Source organism: Citrus clementina, unplaced genomic scaffold, assembly GCF_000493195.1.
Source record: "Citrus clementina cultivar Clemenules unplaced genomic scaffold, Citrus_clementina_v1.0 scaffold_6, whole genome shotgun sequence".
NCBI lineage: Eukaryota > Viridiplantae > Streptophyta > Magnoliopsida > Sapindales > Rutaceae > Citrus > Citrus x clementina.
Window position 1 is genome coordinate 21,377,986 of NW_006262139.1, and position 19,029 is coordinate 21,397,014.

The 19,029-nt window shown below is 37.6% G+C and overlaps 3 protein-coding genes across 8 annotated transcripts; 1 reads left to right on the forward strand and 2 right to left on the reverse strand.

Annotated features, from left to right (window-relative positions):
• Positions 1 to 2,948: 2,948 nt before the first annotated feature.
• On the reverse strand, positions 2,949 to 10,530 carry LOC18037983 (SUPPRESSOR OF ABI3-5). 4 transcript variants are annotated; one of them, XM_024182431.1, is made up of 16 exons: positions 10,421 to 10,530; positions 9,957 to 10,091; positions 9,696 to 9,736; positions 8,695 to 9,454; positions 8,527 to 8,598; positions 8,343 to 8,435; positions 8,179 to 8,252; positions 7,711 to 7,858; positions 7,371 to 7,458; positions 7,204 to 7,295; positions 7,054 to 7,122; positions 6,067 to 6,246; positions 5,347 to 5,539; positions 4,329 to 5,249; positions 3,889 to 4,070; positions 2,949 to 3,398 (listed from the first exon to the last, which is right to left on the reverse strand). In XM_024182431.1, exons 2-16 carry the CDS (start codon positions 10,002 to 10,004, stop codon positions 3,219 to 3,221), a joined length of 3,141 nt encoding a protein of 1,046 aa, XP_024038199.1. In that variant the 5' UTR covers positions 10,005 to 10,091; positions 10,421 to 10,530; the 3' UTR covers positions 2,949 to 3,218. The 4 variants fall into 4 exon arrangements, with proteins under 4 accessions (XP_024038199.1, XP_024038198.1, XP_024038197.1 ...); XM_024182430.1 differs by having other exon boundaries at positions 7,711 to 7,861; XM_024182429.1 differs by having other exon boundaries at positions 8,173 to 8,252.
• A 646-nt stretch (positions 10,531 to 11,176) lies between these two features.
• Positions 11,177 to 12,345, forward strand: LOC18039917 (glutathione S-transferase F12). The gene is made up of 3 exons (XM_006430331.2): positions 11,177 to 11,410; positions 11,682 to 11,730; positions 11,827 to 12,345. Exons 1-3 carry the CDS (start codon positions 11,264 to 11,266, stop codon positions 12,270 to 12,272), a joined length of 642 nt encoding a protein of 213 aa, XP_006430394.1. The 5' UTR covers positions 11,177 to 11,263; the 3' UTR covers positions 12,273 to 12,345.
• Positions 12,346 to 13,027: 682 nt separating this feature from the next.
• LOC18039146 (phytoene synthase 2, chloroplastic) lies at positions 13,028 to 18,100 on the reverse strand. 3 transcript variants are annotated; one of them, XM_006430334.2, is made up of 7 exons: positions 18,039 to 18,100; positions 17,090 to 17,651; positions 16,936 to 16,986; positions 15,247 to 15,419; positions 14,349 to 14,584; positions 13,478 to 13,670; positions 13,028 to 13,392 (listed from the first exon to the last, which is right to left on the reverse strand). In XM_006430334.2, exons 2-7 carry the CDS (start codon positions 17,574 to 17,576, stop codon positions 13,219 to 13,221), a joined length of 1,314 nt encoding a protein of 437 aa, XP_006430397.1. In that variant the 5' UTR covers positions 17,577 to 17,651; positions 18,039 to 18,100; the 3' UTR covers positions 13,028 to 13,218. The 3 variants fall into 3 exon arrangements, with proteins under 3 accessions (XP_006430397.1, XP_024037970.1, XP_024037971.1); XM_024182202.1 differs by lacking the exon at positions 18,039 to 18,100 and adding an exon at positions 17,863 to 17,952; XM_024182203.1 differs by lacking the exon at positions 18,039 to 18,100 and adding an exon at positions 17,858 to 17,952.
• Positions 18,101 to 19,029: the final 929 nt, after the last annotated feature.

Genomic DNA, 19,029 nt, shown 5'->3' on the forward strand with positions numbered 1-19,029 from the left:
GGTTAAATAGGAAAATGGAAAGTAAAGAGTAAAAATAATACGAAAAACAAAAAGAAAGATATAGTGCACAGAAAATACCATCAGATAAGAGTAGAGTGAGTGCCACAGGCACCTGTCGCACCTTGCTTGGTGCGACAGGTTGCCTGTCGCACCAAGTTTTGCTGCGACAGGCAGCCTGTCGCACCAAGTTTTGCTGCGACAGGCAGCCTGTCGCACCAAGTTTTGCTGCGACAGGCAGCCTGTCGCACCAAGTTTTGCTGCGACAGGCAGCCTGTCGCCAGATCCAGATTTAGCCCAGTTGTTCAGAAAATAACTCATACCAGTAACTGATGTCGATTTGTGTTGGATTCGGGATTCGGATGTCGATTTGTGTTGGATCCGGATAAATTATGATCGGATTTTACTTTTATCGTTGTCTTTTGCGGTCACCGTTGACTGATGAATCAAGAGCGAAAAGCTGCTTTTGGTTTGGCGATATGGGAGAAACGACGTTGGTTTTGTTACGCAAAGAAGGGTAATTTGGAAAAAAGGCTTGTGTTTGGCTAATGTTGATAGAAAAAAGTTCAGAGGGTTAATTGCAAAAATAATAAAATAATAATGGTTATTTTCGTAAATTTCCCCTCTTATTGACGGTTTTAGGCTCCATAACAAATCCTCCCAATGAGAGTTCGTCAGATGCACAGTCGTACATCATAAGGTGCGTGACTGCACATACTAAATTAAATTCCTTATGTTTGAAGTTAAATTATAAAGTTTACATTTCACCTAAACTTTTAAATTGTTGCAAATTTGTAGCTATCAAATTTATCTTAGTATTTTAATATATTTTTTAATATCTCTTATTTCCCTCTCTCAAAAGTGCTATGACTACAATGTTGACAGAGTTATTGTACCTCATAACTTAAACGCTAACAAATGAGTAGATTTTATTTATTTTTATTAACTTTTTAATGTGTGATTTTTATTTTTATTTGCTCTTCCATCTTTAGTTATTTCAATTTCAATATGTTCTTTCAACAACTCTATACACACCTGTCTCTCTCCCCTCTTCATATTTTTCACAATTCTAATCTTTCCTTGTAAACTTGATTAAGGCTTTTGGCAATTTTTTATGGAGCTAAACTTGCTGAAAGCGAATTGAATTATTAAGAAAAAAAAAAAAAGATGTGGTCAAATCTTAGTAGAAAGCTATCAAGCAGGAGCAACATTGTTAAAATTAAGGACAAATAAATGTGCATTTAAGGAGGAGATTGCCAATTTTTCTTAATGAAATGAATATATACCATTTTTTTTTGTTTTCATAATATTGAATAATCCATGTCACTATAATTTTACAATGTCAACATAATTTTTAAATACACTTATTTATATTTATTATAAACTAAATAAATCATATAAATTGAAATCAGAATAAAAAAAATAAAAACTAAAAATAAGAAATGTAAGCTTCTTTGTAAATGTTTGAGGGAAAAATAGGAAAGGTAATAGAGCGCCACGTGTCAACCAATGGAATGATTTCAGCACAATCGGAGGTACCCTGCACAATCCGAGGTGCCCGGCATGACTTGAGGTACCCCGTATAAGTAGAGGTACCCTGCACAATTAGAGGTCTCCCACACAAATAGAGGTACCCCATATAATGAGGTACCCCATACAAATAGAGGTATCTCATACAAATAGGGGTACCCCGCGTAATAGGGGGTACCCCACGTAACTCGAGGCACCCGGCAAAGCGGATGTAAGAGAATCCACCGAAAATATCCGCCATGAGAAACGTTTCCGCCTCCTAAAAGATATTATTTGATTTTGTCAGAATTAGGAATCAAGAATGTCGTATCAAAAGGGGAGGACAGCCGCCTGCTACCTCTGCTAAAAGTGAAGGACACTGTCCCAAGGACAGTGGTCCCCAGCCGCCTACCCGACAGCTACTGCAGAGGTACCCCGGACCACTCTCCAGTGCGCGCCACGTTTCCAAAAGATGAGATATGCCGCGAACATAACGGCCCCAAGAATCATAAAAGCGGTAAAAGGACGTTAGCCAAAAAGGGTACGCCACGTGGCAGCTAAAGTACTCTATATATAAAGGCGCATAGGTTTCATTCTCCAGGAGGCTTTCATTCGCCCAAAAACACTCACATTCCAAAAAAGAGGTTTTCTTCAACCTTAAACCCTAATTTACAAAGGGCTAGCTAGCTCTCTTTGCCATAAAAGCTTGAGTTTGCTAACTTGAGCGTCGGAGTGTGAACGTCGGGGTGCCCCGGCTTCACCTCTAACCTCTATTTCACTGTTTTGTAGGCGTGAAGCTCATTTTGAAGGACACCTCTCTTGTTTATGACCTTCCACCATTGTTACCACTCTCTCTCCCCTTCTCACCTCCCACGAATTTCAGATACACCGCCCAACACACAATAAACCAGTGAGATACCCCATCTCCCCTCAAAATAACAAATTTATTGTTCTAGATTGGTTTGATTTTTCTTACCCCAAAATCAGTTGAAAACAGTAAATAAAAATAAAAATAATAAGATTTTTTTTTTACTTTCTATTATTTTTAAATAATTTTTCTTATGATAAATATATATTTCATATTCCAAAGTTTAAATATCAAACAATTAATACATATATTCTCTTATTTTTTTAATTTTTTTAGTGCGAAGGAAATAATTGGATATTATGAAAACAATAGGAAAGTAAGTGCTATATATTAATTCCAAAAGAAAAAAAAAAACTGATGAACAATCTCCCTAGGAAGAAAATTAGGGATTAATTTCAAAGAAAAAACAAAACTTCTGTTCGCAAAAACGCTTGAGAAGATTTCATAAAGGATGTCCAGCGCGAAAGTTAATGGAAGTATAGTAATTTGTAAATGTGTACATTATAAAGCCATCTTGTCCTTAGTTGAGATCCCCTTTTCAGAAACTACCTCCTAAATAACGGGCGGTTTCATATTGAAATACTTAACATATCCTTTGATTTATGTCTACCCCCTTGATGAAGCATTGAAACCATCATATCACAAAGTAAGCTGTGTTCCATGGCATTTGTTTTGTTTTTCAAAAATATGACTTGTCATTTCCGGGAGAAGGAATGCTATCACACATACTTTAAATTAAATAATCAAATTTCTATAAAAACGAAGCTAATTTCTACAAAGGAAACATTCACAGGTCTGCTAACCATTCACATCACATGACTTGTAAATGAAAGCAAGAAGCTTCCTACGACATCTCACGGAACCTAGCAAGAGCCTTCTTATGAATGAGTGTCTTGTAACTATCACCTGCCTGCACCTCAAGACTAGGATCCACCTTCTTCTGCTGACTCCCCAGTCCTGCTCTGCTGTCCATGGCCTGTGCTTGGACCGGTTCTATCATTCCACTTCCATCCTTGCCTAATCCCTATGGCATCATATCAAAATCCAAGGCCAGAAAAATCCCACCACAACAATCAATTGTTAGAATTTCATGATTTTCGCTTTAGCAAATTGCCAACTGATTACTGATATGCCATTCAACTTTCAATGTAAAAAGAAGGGTCATAAACAAGTAAAATACTACGTCCTGTAATAAAATGACATTAACATGCAAAGCCAACCACACAATGTATTTAGTGTATGTTTGGGATTGTGGATTCTCAAATAATCACATTATTTGACAATCTAACCCCAAACAATTTTTGAGTCATCAAATTATTTTTACCAAACACAGCCTACTGGAGTTGTTCTCTTGGACCCAACACTGACAGTCACCACAAATAAGTGATTATCAAATATAATTTGGGGGTAGATTACCAAATAAGTATTCACCAACACACCAAAATCCCACATACACTAAATAAAGGATGATGATTTATTTATTATCATTCAAGTGCAAAAGCTAGAGATGATACCAAGCCTTCATGCCAGCCCATGCTCCGTAGCATTCGATTCCCCACATTGTTCTCATCAATGGCTTTGTCGGCTGTAATCACCTCATAACTTTGAACACTATCGGCAGTAAACCCGCGTCCTCCAACACCAGGGGGAAAAGGCATTGAATCCACAGAACCCTTTTTTAAAGCAAAATCTCGATCTTGAAAATTCACCAAAAGAAGATAGCAGAGACAATTTCTCACAAGTCAATATAAATACTGAGAGATAAAGCATAGACCGGAGCCATCAAGTTGGATAACTAAAAGACTTACAAAGAACCATTATCTAACAGACTAACAAACCTAATAATGAAGTTGAATGTAAAATGTACCAACTGTAAGGGTCCTTCATGTATTATGAGTTCTTAATTCGGCATCAAGGAACATGCCACCCAAAAGCAATTGCTAAGGAATCTTACTTGAATCTCCGGATCCAACATCAGGCAGATCATCTCCAGCGGAAAATGATGAACCATACAAGCTCCTCCTCTCAGCTGCACGATCCCTATAGGTAGTCTGAGGTTGTTCCTTTTGAGTGGCAGGAGGTAGTGGCATTTCAGAAAACCTTCTCTTACCACTCCCAGTAGCCACGGGTGGGGTATAAGAACCTAGAGCCGATGCATCAGTTCTGAAGGGAGTCACAGCTGTAATTGTATCAGAATTCACTGATGAAGATGATCCCGCACTTGATGGCGGAGCAGTTGAAGAGGCAGAAAGACCACCAGATGATCCTGGCTGAAAACCCCTTCCAGAGTTCCTTATGACCCCCATCAAAGTTCCTCCTGAGGTGCTACTCACAGGCTTTGACTTGACTGGAGAATCCAAACCAACAGCCTGGGGAATTGCCGTAGGTGCGCCAGCTCCGGAACTAAACGTATTGTTCTCTTTTGTAGCAGCCGAATCAGATTTGAACTTGGTCTTTGAGGTTTGACCAGCTGGACCAGGTCTATCATCAGCTGAAGCGGATTGTTGATTATCATGACTCCACTGTTTCCACATTGTTGCATTATTTAACTTCTTTTTGTTAGCCACTATAGTGCTCTTTGAAACGACTTTCACCTCTTTTGACTTCTCCTTCCCTTTCTTTTCCGCAGCTATTGCTGCTGTTGCAGCAGCCTGTACAGCATCTGGTAGTGATGCAGGCTTCTCCACTGATGAAACAGTTGCAGCCGGTGCAGAGATTACCACTTTTCTGTTTTTGGAACCACCATCCACTTGCTTGGAAGGCTCAGATCCGTTACCAGATGTTTTGTTGTCATTTTGATCAGTACAAGGAATATATTGCTGCGTTTGTTGGTCATAGGAATACCAAATCCCACTGTTACCATCATAATAAAGACCTGCATGTTACAATTACAGAACAGAATCAAGGGTAAGTGTAAAATTCCACTCAGGACATTTCATCTACCATAAAATGCAATTGAGCAAGAATCAAACCAGTATTTCCGTCATAGTAGAACCCAGAAGCAGCATCATAGTAATAGCCAGATGCTTCATCCCATACAAAGCCAGATTGCAAAGCCAAACCATCCTTTTGAACCATATCTCCGTCACTGCGTTGCTCCTGGCCGCCAGTAGGCTGTTTGTCATCTGGATTATATTCTTTTGGTGCCCATCCAACAGCATCATACTAAAGGGATGAAAGCAAGGATTATGAGATTTGCTCAACATTTAAAGTCCACGAATAACTATCAAGTAACTCTTCCCACTTTGCTTTCTATAACTTAATATTTTATTAGAAACCAGAGACCATAAATTGCCCTCAGAATTCATTGATGTGGACCCCAACGATACCTCTGCCTGCACCTGTGCTTTCTACTAATTATGATATAACAAGTTTAATTGGCGGCCAAAGTTTGAGGTACTCAAGAAATTGGTAGGGAAAATTTAAACAAAAAAGAAAAAACATAAACGTTTAGTTTAGTGTCTTAACAAATATTAGAAGACAATCCTAGTATAATAAATTGCACAGTCGTACAACAACACATTGAACATGTTCCCCTTATTCTTGGAGAAAAATAGTAGCCGCAGGTTCACTCCTATAATTCTACCAAAAATCCATGTCAACTTGTGATATTTTGACATTATATATTTGGCTTTCAGAACAGGTATATAGATTACACATCAAATATTACATAAACAACCGATGTAAAATACCTGCTGGGAAAATGCTGCTGCCTCAATTGCCGCAGCAGCAAGACTACTTGACTGTGAAGATGCTGACATCCCTGATCCTGGACCAAGAATGCTTTTTGCATAAGCTACTCTTAGTATCTGCCCATTCTTCTCCAGAGTTGTTCCATTTGTTGCTTCTAGAGCTTTAGAAGCATCCTCAACCTACAGGACACCAGACGGCATACCTCCATTAGCTCATATAACATGATAGTTTTAGCAAGCAACCACACTACGCAGCTTCTTATTCCCTTCCTACCTACAAGTTTTTTACCAAAAATTACAGAGTAATCTGCCATAATCGGGTCAATCTAAACTTTAATTAACATTGCCCCCACAAACTAAATCCTCATGATCACATCTAATCAGAATTATAATCTTTTTAGATTCTCAATGTCAATGAGCAGAAGACAATGATAAGACAAGTCCCATTGGTTCTGGGATCCATTTCAATCAGGGATGATATGTTGTCATCATTATCCTCCTATTTAAATAAACATGATTAATTTTATCAAATAGATCATGGTACAAAGAGTTGCCACCTAAAGAAATTCCATGGAAATACTGAGCATGAATAACGGAAAAATTTTCAAAAGAATTCAAACCAAAATTATGTATATTTTGTTTATGGTTTGGTTGTTGCATTATTGGAGGTAAATTTTAGAACCCTTGATATTCTTTGCTTCTATTCCCACAGAATTATCTCATACCATCAAAATTCAGAATTAATAAAATAGTGATACAAGTTTTTGAAGAATACACTGCCCAAAATAAAATAAATTCTTAGTCACATACCATGCACCCATAAAGACAAATAGTATTGACAGCTTCAAAACCACAAGTTCCTCACAATTTTCTTGGAAGGGTATAAGTTACATTTATCATGTAACTTTTACCCGAACCAACCTTAGCGTGGAATACAGGAGACAAAAAGGAATATATAAAGCAGTTACCAGCTAATGATGGACATACCGAATGGAAATGTAAGAATGCAAATCCCCTAGATACATGAGTGAACTTGTCTCTGACAAGGCGAAGATCCTGCATGTCAAACCAATAACATCACTGCTCATGCTAGATGGAAAAGAAACTGAAATCATATTTGATCACTTTAAGTGTTACCTTAATTGGAGCGTGTTTAGAAAATTCATAACGAAGCATTTCTTCATCAGCGTACTCATCCAATCCACGAACAACCAGAACATGAGTGGGACCTGCTTACATATCAACTTAGAAATTTGCAGCAAATGCATGGAATTATTCCTCTAAAAGTAACGTATTAGACCAACCTGTGTCCGATCCTTTCTTCCCCAGAGGTATTGGATTGGATGAATTCATTTCTGCTGGGGGAGCATCATCAGTTCTTGCCTCATTGCACTGCATCAAAGGGAAAAAGGATCTTATACAAATACTTTAAAAAATTGTCAAACTAACGTTGTTAAGTTTCATTAGCCCTCAACAAGACACACAGAACATATAATTCATTTGATACCCGATCACCAAGCAGTGTTACGTGCTCACAATTCTCACCATTACATGCAGAGGTTAATTAAAAAATACCATGCTCCTAAACCATCTAAAGAAAAGCAGCAGCAGTAAACAGGTCACAGAAAAGAACAGAAAACAAACCTGAAAGCAAGACGTACGCCGAGCAAAATTCACACAGCCACAAATGGTGCACATCCAATCACATGGTATTGTGCTTTTATGGTTAGAATGCCTAGCTCCCATAGCACTTTCTTGACCATAATGCCCACCTGAACCCCCAGTTGGCTTGCTACTGCAGTATAACACGATTCAAATCGGCAAGATTTATGCTTAGCAGAAAGTTACACATCATTGCATTGGCATATGGGAAATACGCATTATCAGAGCACTAAAAGACAAAACTGATGGTGCAAATTTTTTATGGCTGAAAAAGAAGTTAATGTTTGTCCGAATTTCACACATAGCACGAAACCACATTTTTGTATGATGATGTTACAAGATCTATCGAGATCTTAATGTAGAACTAGCAACATGGAAGTCTAACGAGTTGAAGTGACACACACCAATATGGTTGGCTGACCCAAACACCAAAAAAAAAAAAACCTGTACTCAAAGAAAAGCTTTCTGCCATCCACAACAAGACCATCATCCCCAATCCTATCCATCATTGCACGTGCTGCTCCCTGTTCCACAACAATTGCCTCTCTTGTAGTCAATTCGTCAAAATTGAAACAAAATATTGTCAAATTTACCCAAGAAGAAGGAAGGAGTACCACAGAAGGAAAATCAATGAAGGCAAATCCACGTGAGACACCGGAATTTCGCTCTTTGATCACACGAACATGGCGAAGAGGTCCCCACTCAGCCTGAATAAATTAAAAGAGAAGAGTAAATGTGCTAAGATAACTAGAATTAAAGATAGAGAGAAGTCAAAACAAGAAGGGATAGTAAAAATACAAGGATCTGGTATAAATCTTCTTCAGTCGTCTTTTGAGAAAGACCCTTCACAACAATAGTGCCTGATGGGGCCTGCAAGCAAACAGAATACTTACAAAGAGCTCTGGCTATCATCTATAACAATCATAAACTCCAGAAAATAAGCAAGATTACACATCAAAACTATACCACAGCATAGTGCTCCCGCTGACGCCTCTCTTCACGGTCCCTTCGCTTCTCAATTCGCTCATATCGACCATCATCATAGCTGTCCTCTCGATGACTTCTACCATGGCTTCGACCACGAGGTGACCGCGATCTAGGACGATCATCACGTCCACGAGACCTAGATCGAGACTGAGATCGGGATGCAGAGTGCTCATGCCTTCTATGTGGACTCAACTCTCTTTCCCGACTCAAACATCTCTTATCACGTTCTCTATCACGGGATTCATGTCTCCTCCAACTACCATCTCTTCGGCTGCCTCTGTCATAATCAGAATCATAGCTAAGACGACCAAAATCACAATCCCCCTCTCGGCTATCCTCCCTACTTTGATGGGAAGAACGGGATCTATAGTCATAATCATCATAATCATCACGGTCACGGTCACGGCCCCCAAACCTGGGAGGCCTTTCAAAACCATGATCACGATAATTTTCTATATTGCGATAGCCATCACGGAACTTATCAAATTCCGGAAAAGAATCAATCTCGTGGCCACAATAAGCATCCATCTCATGGTATGAATCAATGTAAGGTTTCTCATGTCGCCTGGATTCCCTATCAAGTGAATAATCTTCTTCATAATTTCTCCTTCTTGATTGAGGCCAAAGACCAACAGGTGGTGGTGGATAGTTTTCCCTCTGGAAGGCATTTCTTGGGTATATGTTGTCTCTTGAGTACCTTTCATCTAAAAACCTCCTCTCATCGTATGAACCACCAACCCTGCCAAGATGACATATGATGGGATAGAAGAAAAAAAGGCAAAATGCAATATTACGCACACCAAACACATGATAACCAAAAAATTAGCACAATTATAAAGAAAATATTCAGTAAGCATTAATGATACATCATGCATAAAAGATATACACTAATAACCATACAAAAACTCCCAAAGGAAACTCTTTTACCCATGAGCTCTAAAAAAGCTTTTTGATGATGATAAGCTTCATTCAGAACTCACCGGAAATTTGGTTCATGGATAGCACCATACCCCTCCAGAGCCTGTGGATTCAAGAGAATAAGTAATGTCAGCAACAAAAACAATCATGATAGGAGGTTAGGGAAATCCAGTCCATATCCTCACTGCCCCACGGCTCTCTCTCATTATTCTTTAAGGATGAGATGACCAAAAAAAAATGGACAATCACATCACATGAGCCCTAAAATTTTTCTGGTATTATCATCCCACATAGGTGATTATTAAGGAGGAAACCACAATTACGCTGTTATTATCCCATCCTTGCTGAAGGCCATAGCGACCAGGATCCATTTCTTGCAAGTCTCAGCAGTAAACCCCTGCAAAGGCTTCTTGATGATCGTTCAGAAGTTTCACAAGTGGAGTGTTTAAAATCACTTCCTGTAAATATATGCACAAACAGAGACAGTTATGCCCGTGATGAACCAAGTAGCAATAATCCCACGACTTGACCTTGGCGTTCTTTTTTTTTTTTTTTAACAACTTTGAATCCTTTTCCACAAACTCAGAAACAACCCATCTTCCAATCTCTCTTAAAACAAAACACAGCAGAGGATCTTGATACATCGTATAGTAGCAACCAAACCATCAGCTAATAATAAAATAACAAGCTTTTCACAGAAACAATAATAATATCATGCACTTAGATAATCAGAAATCAATTAAAACCCTAAATTGGCGATTCAGATGAAAAGGAGTCGTCGACGTACCAGGGGATGATGTGGAATTGCGGGTCTTTCTACTTCTTCCTCGCTTGGTCGTTTCGTTAGGGTTTTTTTAATTTTATTTTTATCTTTTTCTCTCGGACAGAAGTGCCCAATTTTAATTTGGTTAGAACATCAATGCTGGTAACTATTAAGAACATAGCATATATATGACGGTTCGGGCGGGGATTGGACCGGTTTTTTCTTTTTCCCTTTCGTAGAGATCGGTTTTTTTGTTTTTGGTTTTTTTTTTTCATTTCAAAATTTCAACAACTACGTAATTCTCTATGATATTTTATTTAATTAAAAATTTTAATCAATACTTCAAAAATTTCTTAATTATCTAGTCTTGTTATCAGTTACTTAAAAAATAAATATTTTTATTATTTTAAAATAATATTACGTACCTAAGTATAAATATTTTTTATTTTATCAAATGGACCATCTTATTTATACAAATAGAAATATCACTGTTCGTCGTTTGATTCCATATAACAAATTTTTTTATGGCATGTAATGCAAAATCTGAAGAAATGAAAATGGTTACAAAAGATGCCACAAGTTTCCCCCGTAAAATCCACCACTAATGTGACAACCCCCGGTTGATAATAATGGCATGCGGCAACCCCCAGAAACCACCACATAGTGTTAATAGCACCGTCAACTCCCATCTTCCTTATTCAACGTCCAAACTATTTCACATCTATATATATAAATAGATCAGTTCAGGCTTAAATAAAAGCAACAAATTCATAAAGGAAATGTCTTATTTTCCATTCAAGTAAAGCCCTGGCCCCTGGGTGTTAATCTTAGGAAAAAAAAGTGTAAAAAGAAAAAAAAAAATTGATAATGGTTGTTAAAGTGTATGGTTCAGTTAAGGCAGCTTGCCCACAAAGGGTATTGGCTTGCCTTCTTGAAAAGGGTGTCGACTTTGAGATTGTGCAGGTTGATCTCGACGAAGGCGAGCATAAGAGGCCTGAGTTTCTTCTTCGACAGGTAAAATCTCCTCTTGAGGTGATACGCGAAGTATTGTAATATTTGTTTGCATTGTTTATGTTTCTTTATGTTAGTCGAATTTTAATGGATTCTAGAATTGGTTCAACTATTAAAACTCTTCAAATTATACAAGATTAATTTTACGTTGATGCAATGATTAAAATAAATTTTAGCTCTATCTAAACTGTGTTATTTGTAATTTTTATATAGGCCCCTTTGTGCTTTCTATTAATATACATCATCTCATACAAAATTTAAATTATTGTTGCAGCCGTTTGGGCAAGTTCCAGTAATAGAGGATGGCGATTTCAAGCTTTTTGGTAAGACTATGATGATATATTAGTATACTAATTATCTTAGTACAAAAGTTAAAAGTGTTTGATAAACGCTCGCTTTTACTGAATATCATATTCTAGAGTCGAGGGCAATCATAAGGTACTACGCAGCAAAGTATGCAAACCAAGGGCCAAACCTACTTGGAAACACACTAGAAGAGAAAGCTTTGGTGGATCAATGGCTCGAAGTAGAAGCACACAATTTCAATGACTTGGCGTTCAACCTGGTGCTTCAGCTTGTTATTCTACCCAGAATGGGGCAGCGCAGTGACACGGCCCTAGTCCACAATTTAAAGCAAAAGCTGTCGGCAGTTTTGAACATTTACGAGCAGAGGCTATCTAAAAGCAACTACCTTGCTGGGGACAGCTTCACATTGGCTGATCTGAGTCACCTACCAGCCTTGAGATATCTGATGAATGAAGCTGGAATGGCCCATTTGGTTACACAGAGGAAGCATGTTAATGCTTGGTGGGACAAAATTTCTAGCCGCCCGGCTTGGAAGAAACTAGCGAGTCTTGCTCATTAACTAATTTTTAGTGTGTTATTGCACTATTGTTGCTAAATTACTTTTCTTATCGGTCATTGTTTTTGTTATTTCGGCTGGCTGTCATTACTGTTATCTTCAAGAACCATAAATGAAAATAAAATGTTGCTGAAGTTCACTAGCTAAGTGCTGATTATTTTAATATTTTGCGACTCAGATTGACTTTCGGGTTGCCACTTCTCCAGTTATATTTTTGGCTTTCATCATTCATCCTCTCATAGTTTTCATAATAATCGGCTACCATCTCAACAATAAATCTTTAACAAAAATGAAAAAAAAAATCATTTTGTGACTGAGATTGATTTTTATATAAAAGTTTGGAAGTTGAAAGCGAGTAAGTAAGTACTATGAAGACTACACATGCACTCTTATTTTCTTAATGACTGAGATTAAATAGTATGTTAATTCCAAGGGCGGACCCAACGATAATTGCAATGGCAGTACATCTTGACGGGTACAAAAAGACTTTCCCTTCCGGATATAAAATTTAGAAAACACCATTATAAATACGTTGATAGACTTGTCTTTACATTATGATTATACTGTTACAGGGTTACTTGTACAGGCAATTCATACAAACTCTTGTATGCATTCTGGCTTGACAAATTTATATGGTTACCACACCCTCTGTTCTCATTATTGAGTTTTGCGTTTTTTACTATTTCACTTCGTTAATCTTGGAGGATTAATTTTATACGGGCCACATTGTTGCACGGTATAATCTTGGGAGGACAATATAATGAATCTACAATATTGAATAGGGCACCGGCCTTGGATTGTGAATTGGATTCACTATTCTAACTTTACCATCAAATACATGCTGCATACCAACAATTCCTAATATACAAGCAATCATTTTCATTTTTGTTTCCACTTTGAATCCGTTTCAACTATATATGCTTCTAAACTTTGATGTTAAATGTTCAGTTTAAGCCTTACTGGTATATATTCTCGACGGGCGTAAGAGGGATTTTGCATATGCAATTGGTAGTGCAGCTATCTTCTTGGCTTTACTCACATAAGCTCTCTTTGTGAAGTTGTTGTAATCATTGGCCTCAATCTCATCCAGTATTTGCCGGTACAACAGCAATGAAGCCCATACCTGTAACGTTCAAAACCAACAGGCTTTAATTGCATTATTTACAATCATCGATCCCAACTATTACAGAGGCGTTGTGAGTATTTACCGGCCATCTACTAGCTTCACTCAGCTCGGTCACACCGTTCTCAGCCATATCAAAGAACATCCTTGCCCTCTTAATTTGGTTCTTCATGAAGTTTCTCCATTTATTAGTCACTTCTCCAGCAAATATGTCATCATCTGAAAGCCCCGCCTGTGCCAACTCATCTTGTGGTAGATAAACCCTTCCTCTTTGGGCACTGGAGAAAAATAGTTACAAGATGAGGAAAATGAGGAGAAACAATGAAACAGTGATATTCATAGAGACTATCCAAATAATCAGAGGAATTTCAACTAATGCTTTGCTTTATTTATCCTCACTAAATTTAGAAGGGGGCTGGGGTGAGGGGGTTTGGGGGGTTGTATGTGGGTGGGTTGGGGTGGAAGCATGGCAGAATTGTTTGTGTTGCACTTCCTGCAGCCTGTGAAAACTCAAGTTCCACAACAAAAAGACCAATGAATCTCTGATTTCATAATAAATGAAGTGGCTTTTGAGAAACTGCCACTTCACACAAAGTTTATGACCGTCAGGACCTGATTAACTAACCTTCTACAAACGGAGAATATATAGTATTGTAAATAAATCAGATGTCAAACAACTGGAGCCTCATGCAGTCAGCAAACCAAAATTCTGGTTAAGGGCATCCTGGCTTTCCAAACAATGTACTGATTGGTTCAAATTGAAATGATCATTAAATTAAAACATACTTTTGACTGAGTGATCATTTTTAATATTTTCAACTATCTGAAAGCAGTATTTTTCCATCAGATTACTAGTTCAGAGTTCAATATCAGATTACTAGTTCAGAGTCCAATAGCATTACTTAAAACTTAAAATCAACAAATTGCAGCACCACAACTTTAAAGTGTGTACTTACTCCTCTCCAACATCTCTGAGTATGTTAGTGAGCTGATTAGCAATCCCTAGTGCCAATGCTGCATTGTAGACGCTCTCTGTTGTTGCCTGTGAGTCAGGTGCTATGCCCATAACTGGAACACTCATTAGCCCTACGGTCCCAGCAACATAATAACAATACAAGTATAATTCATCAAAGTTTTTGTATCTTGACTTCCTAAGGTCCATCCTCATTCCTTCTATCATATCTCTGAATGGCTGCAAAAACAAAAAAGAGCTCAATAAATCTTTGACAAGTTCAATACTAGCATTGCAGAATAAACAGATCCTAAAGGTACAACCTTCAATTAGGGATGACCAATAAGTTTATGTATCTTAAATTTTCCTGAAATGATAGAAGCATTGGGTTAAGGGTCCACTGGAAATACTTTTAATAGAACATTTTCTGAAGAAAGATCAAGGTACAAAAGATAACGTTGCAGGGAGGTGGTTCAGTCAGAAACTGCATCCTTTATTTAGATATCGCAGGCCTATTAAACTCTTGTCTGAATATTGAGAAGGGTAGCATGCAGAACTTTGTTTTCAGATAAGTAAATTCACTACTGCTATCCGTTAACTTCAAGAGTCCTAATAAACAATGGAACAATTTAGAGAAACGGAATTGTTCTTAGTAAGCATGTAGCGTCACCTCATCACATCTTCGGTCTCTAGGATAAATTGAAAATGCAAAAATGGCATGACTCAATTAAATGTAAATAAGGTCTGTCATTATGCATCAAGGCTTAATGTTTTAAAAACCAATTAGAAAGCAGAAGTTGTTCCTTATTTTAATTTAATACAAGTACACTTAAGATAGTAGAGAGAGTACTATAACAACCATTTTGTTAAAATCTAATTTGATCTTGAAAACATAGTCTAACCTGAATGTCGACAGGAAATTTGGTTACTGTATCTGATAATCCAGCATCAAGCATATCAAATGGACGACCCCGGAAAAGGTCTTCCAACCTGGACTCCCACCTTTCTAAAGCTGTTGGAGTTATGTGTGAAGCATTAGGCCCATCAACGAGCTCATCTGTCCTCCTACACCACACTGAAATTGAAGAAAACATGAGAAACAATAGAGAACGGAAATATATGTTTTTAAATGTTTTTTTTTTTTTTAGAGAAAGGAATGTATGTTTTAAATAGAGAAAGGAAATATATGTTTTTAAATGTATGGTTTTCATGCAGCAACAGAAATTGCTCACACAACAAACATATTAAGAGTAACAAAGGAAAGAAAGGATAGAAGGAATATGTTTGGAGGAGAGATGACTAATAAAGAATTTGCAACGAGACTCCAAGCATTCAGAATAGATAGATTTCTTTCTCCTCCCCATCCCCACCCCCAACATTCCAATAAAAAATATAGAAATCTCCCTTTGATATCACCTCAAGGGGAAGTTGCCAAATCAACAACAATGCTGTAAGTTCCAAATTGTCCCTTAAATTACAAAAAGAGCAAAAAAAGTTCCAGAGCAGCATTTCATTTTACAATCTTTCAGAGGAAACTGATAAACTTCTCTTGCCACCAAAGTTCATAACCAATATGGTAAAATCATTCTTATGAAGTTTCAGAAAGGCCATTCTTTGTATTATTGAGTCTATTATTGAATATTTTCAGCATTCTTTGTATTATTCCATCTTACCCAAGTGGAAAGTAAGAAAAGAAAATTTAGAACTTTTCTGATAGCACATGTAGACCTATATAAATTCTCCTTAAGGCCTCCTCATATTCTCCCTTGATTTGCAGACATTTTCAGGGTCTCGTGACTATATGTGATTAAATTAAACTTATACCTTAATGAATTACTCTTCCAATTGTTCTCTTACTAGTATGACCTGCTGCCCAGACAACAAAACAATCCTGCTAGCCAAAATTATGGGAAACAAACATTCACCACCTTGTACAGATGAGATTCAAAATGCTAATGATACAACATCCCGGTTGGTGTTGATCATTTCTCTTGATGGAACCTTATTGTAATAAAGAGGTGCAACTTAGGGGTGAATTATCCATAGACTGGAAAAAGGAAGCCATAAGTCAGATAACAAGAACTCCAGCAGCACATAGAAGGTCACTTTCAGATGACATTCTCGAGCACTAACTGTAATGTGGTGGAGGCAGTTCACAACGTGGTAGCAGTTGATTAAAACTTATATCCCTTTAATCTTAACAAGTAACACAAGTTGGGAAACCAAACAGATATGCTAGCCGGGTGGCACTTCAGGTTTAACAGTACAGCACCAAAAGCCAGAAATTCCTATCAATAAGACTCGGTACACAAAAGATTCTTGCTTGACAATTGTTAACTAGAACAAAGACTACCCAATAAAGGTTATCATGTGCTATTAACAAAAGCTAAATTACGTTGTTTAGAAATGGGTCCAAGGTTTCCACAAGCTCCAAATTCCTTTAACTTTTAAAGATTCTCTTTTCAGGTTTACGCTAATCCTTTAATAATCTAATCCTAGAAAGCCTCAAAATTCAAAAACAGAATATGCAGGATAATGAGAAAAATGTAAAGTGAAAGACTGCATTATGATTTAAGATCAAAGTCACGAACCATATATAGCCCATATAGCCCTTCGCCTTTCAGGGGTCATCAGCAAAGTTCCTTCAAAAAGACAAGCAAATAAGAATTACGAATACAAGATTCTACTCCCAATTTGAAATTAACATACTAAAAGGATTGATGAAAGAAGGCAGGGGCTAACTACCCAAGTAAAATGTCTTAGCATACTCGGCGCAAACTTCTCCACAACGATCATAAGCTTCACTGAGCAGACTTAAAGTTCCGGGTAAAGCAATATCTGGGTTCACATCAAGATCACGAGTAACCCCACTTGGTTGCTTATTAACCAAGGCTGCCTGCTTGAGCACAACATTGTAAACCATTTCTTCTGAAGACATGGCCACTTCTCCAGCAGTGCTAGCAACCATACATGATATTTCAGGCAAGTCGATTCCAGATGAGCAAGGATGCCTCAAATCTGTATCTAAAGGATAAGAATTCCGTTTCTGCTTATTATTATTATTATTAAACTGCTTAGGTCTAGAATTAAACACAGCAGTCCGGGTTTGATGTTGGTAAAGAAATCTTGATGAATAAAACAGCCTGTTTTCCTCTCGAACTGAATCGACGAACCCGAAGCAATTGGACAATTGTGAGTTAGGTGATACAACCCATAGCAATGCAACAGACATGCTGTAAAAATTATTTTTTTTGGATAAAAAGAAAAATTTGAGGCCCCTGTAACTTCAACTCTCTGTACCTGAATCCTGATACCAGAAATCAGAGAAAGCTTGTCAGAGAACTCTCAGCACAGCATTATTAGTAAGGAGCAAAAAGAGAGAAACCATGGGGTGAGTTATTTTAAGAAAGCTAAAAGGATATGCTATGAATGAGGACCAGAGAAAATGGTGAGTGGAATATAAAAAATAAATAAGTGAAATGAAAAAAGATAATGATGAAGAAAGAAGCCTACCCTACCGTTGCTATTTGCTAATTGCTATTTGCTATTGCTATTGCTATTGTTGGCAAGAACCACTTACTACAGCGTTCAATTTTTATTGTACAAATTTTTTTTTTTAAAAATAAATGTTTGAAAAGTATTCAATCACTCACCCCATGAACTGTAACAATGGCCACTAATAATATGATCTTACCTGTACCTGACCAACAACCTCTCCGGTCTCCACTCTTCCAGACTCCTCACAGCCTTTCCCTCTCTTGTATTTTTCTACATGTGCATACATATAATATTATTCCATGCAAACTAACACCCAGGTCCTTCAACTTCACTGTACTGTATAATTAAACTAGTAACTATTTAAGAATGAACTTATGAGCCTACTTTAATTTTTAAAAAAAGCATTACACTAACGAATCTTGCCTCAACTTTTTCAAGATAAAATTTTTAATAATTTTGTCATAAATTCAAACTTAAAATTTATGCATTAGAATATTACCTTTTTTTTTTTTTTTTGGCCCAATGTGAGATAAAGGAAGGATTGGAATTGGCTTTCTCTGTTATTACTCATTTACTAAACGATTCGGCCAAACATTAGGGGTCTGCTTGAATATTAAAAGCCATTTTCTCACTTTTTATTTACGGCAAAACTCTTTTTGTCTGGACACCACCATTGTCCGGATACGGAGTGAGAGTTGTTTGTGCGTTAATATGTGCTGAATCGCAGCATCAAAAGTGAGATCCGGATATTCGGGCATTACCCGTCTCATATAATTGATAGACGCAACTCACGCAAGGCAATTTATCAGAAAATACCCACCCGATAAGACTCCGGCCCGGCCCGAACAGATTATGGAAAGGTTTAAAACAAAAAAAAAAAATATTGATTTTGATGGGCGGTAAACGAGATCCGCGCGGGAGGATTAGCCCAATCAGTGAAAGATAACGTTATCAAAATACTCTGAACATGGACTCGTGGGTGGGTGTCCACGTGGCGAGTTATGAGTGGACAACTAGAAAAAGGCGAGATCCCGGGGAGGATCAGAGGTGAGTTAGAGGTGGGGTCCATTAGTGGACTGACGCTGTGCAAAAGTGGGAAATTGACAAACAACTTTTGACTTTATTGTTTGAAAAAGGGCGTTACTCAAATACCACTTCGTGGGGGCTCTTTCCCAACGCTGTTGCTG

Excerpts from the sequence above, each read along its gene's own strand:
- LOC18039917 (XM_006430331.2), top strand. The coding sequence starts at position 11,264 with ATGGTTGTTAAAGTGTATGGTTCAGTTAAGGCAGCTTGCCCACAAAGG. Across the intron at positions 11,411-11,681 it reads CTGAGTTTCTTCTTCGACAG|CCGTTTGGGCAAGTTCCAGT; the intron begins GTAAAATCTCCT and ends TTATTGTTGCAG. Across the intron at positions 11,731-11,826 it reads TGGCGATTTCAAGCTTTTTG|AGTCGAGGGCAATCATAAGG; the intron begins GTAAGACTATGA and ends ATCATATTCTAG.
- LOC18037983 (XM_024182428.1), bottom strand. The coding sequence starts at position 10,004 with ATGGATCCTGGTCGCTATGGCCTTCAGCAAGGATGGGATAATAACAGC. Across the intron at positions 7,123-7,203 it reads CTAAACACGCTCCAATTAAG|GATCTTCGCCTTGTCAGAGA; the intron begins GTAACACTTAAA and ends TTTGACATGCAG. Across the intron at positions 5,540-6,066 it reads CAGCAGCATTTTCCCAGCAG|TATGATGCTGTTGGATGGGC; the intron begins GTATTTTACATC and ends TCATCCCTTTAG.
- LOC18039146 (XM_006430334.2), bottom strand. The coding sequence starts at position 17,576 with ATGTCTGTTGCATTGCTATGGGTTGTATCACCTAACTCACAATTGTCC. Across the intron at positions 16,987-17,089 it reads TGCTAAGACATTTTACTTGG|GAACTTTGCTGATGACCCCT; the intron begins GTAGTTAGCCCC and ends GTCTTTTTGAAG. Across the intron at positions 14,585-15,246 it reads AATTTCCTGTCGACATTCAG|CCATTCAGAGATATGATAGA; the intron begins GTTAGACTATGT and ends TTGTTTTTGCAG.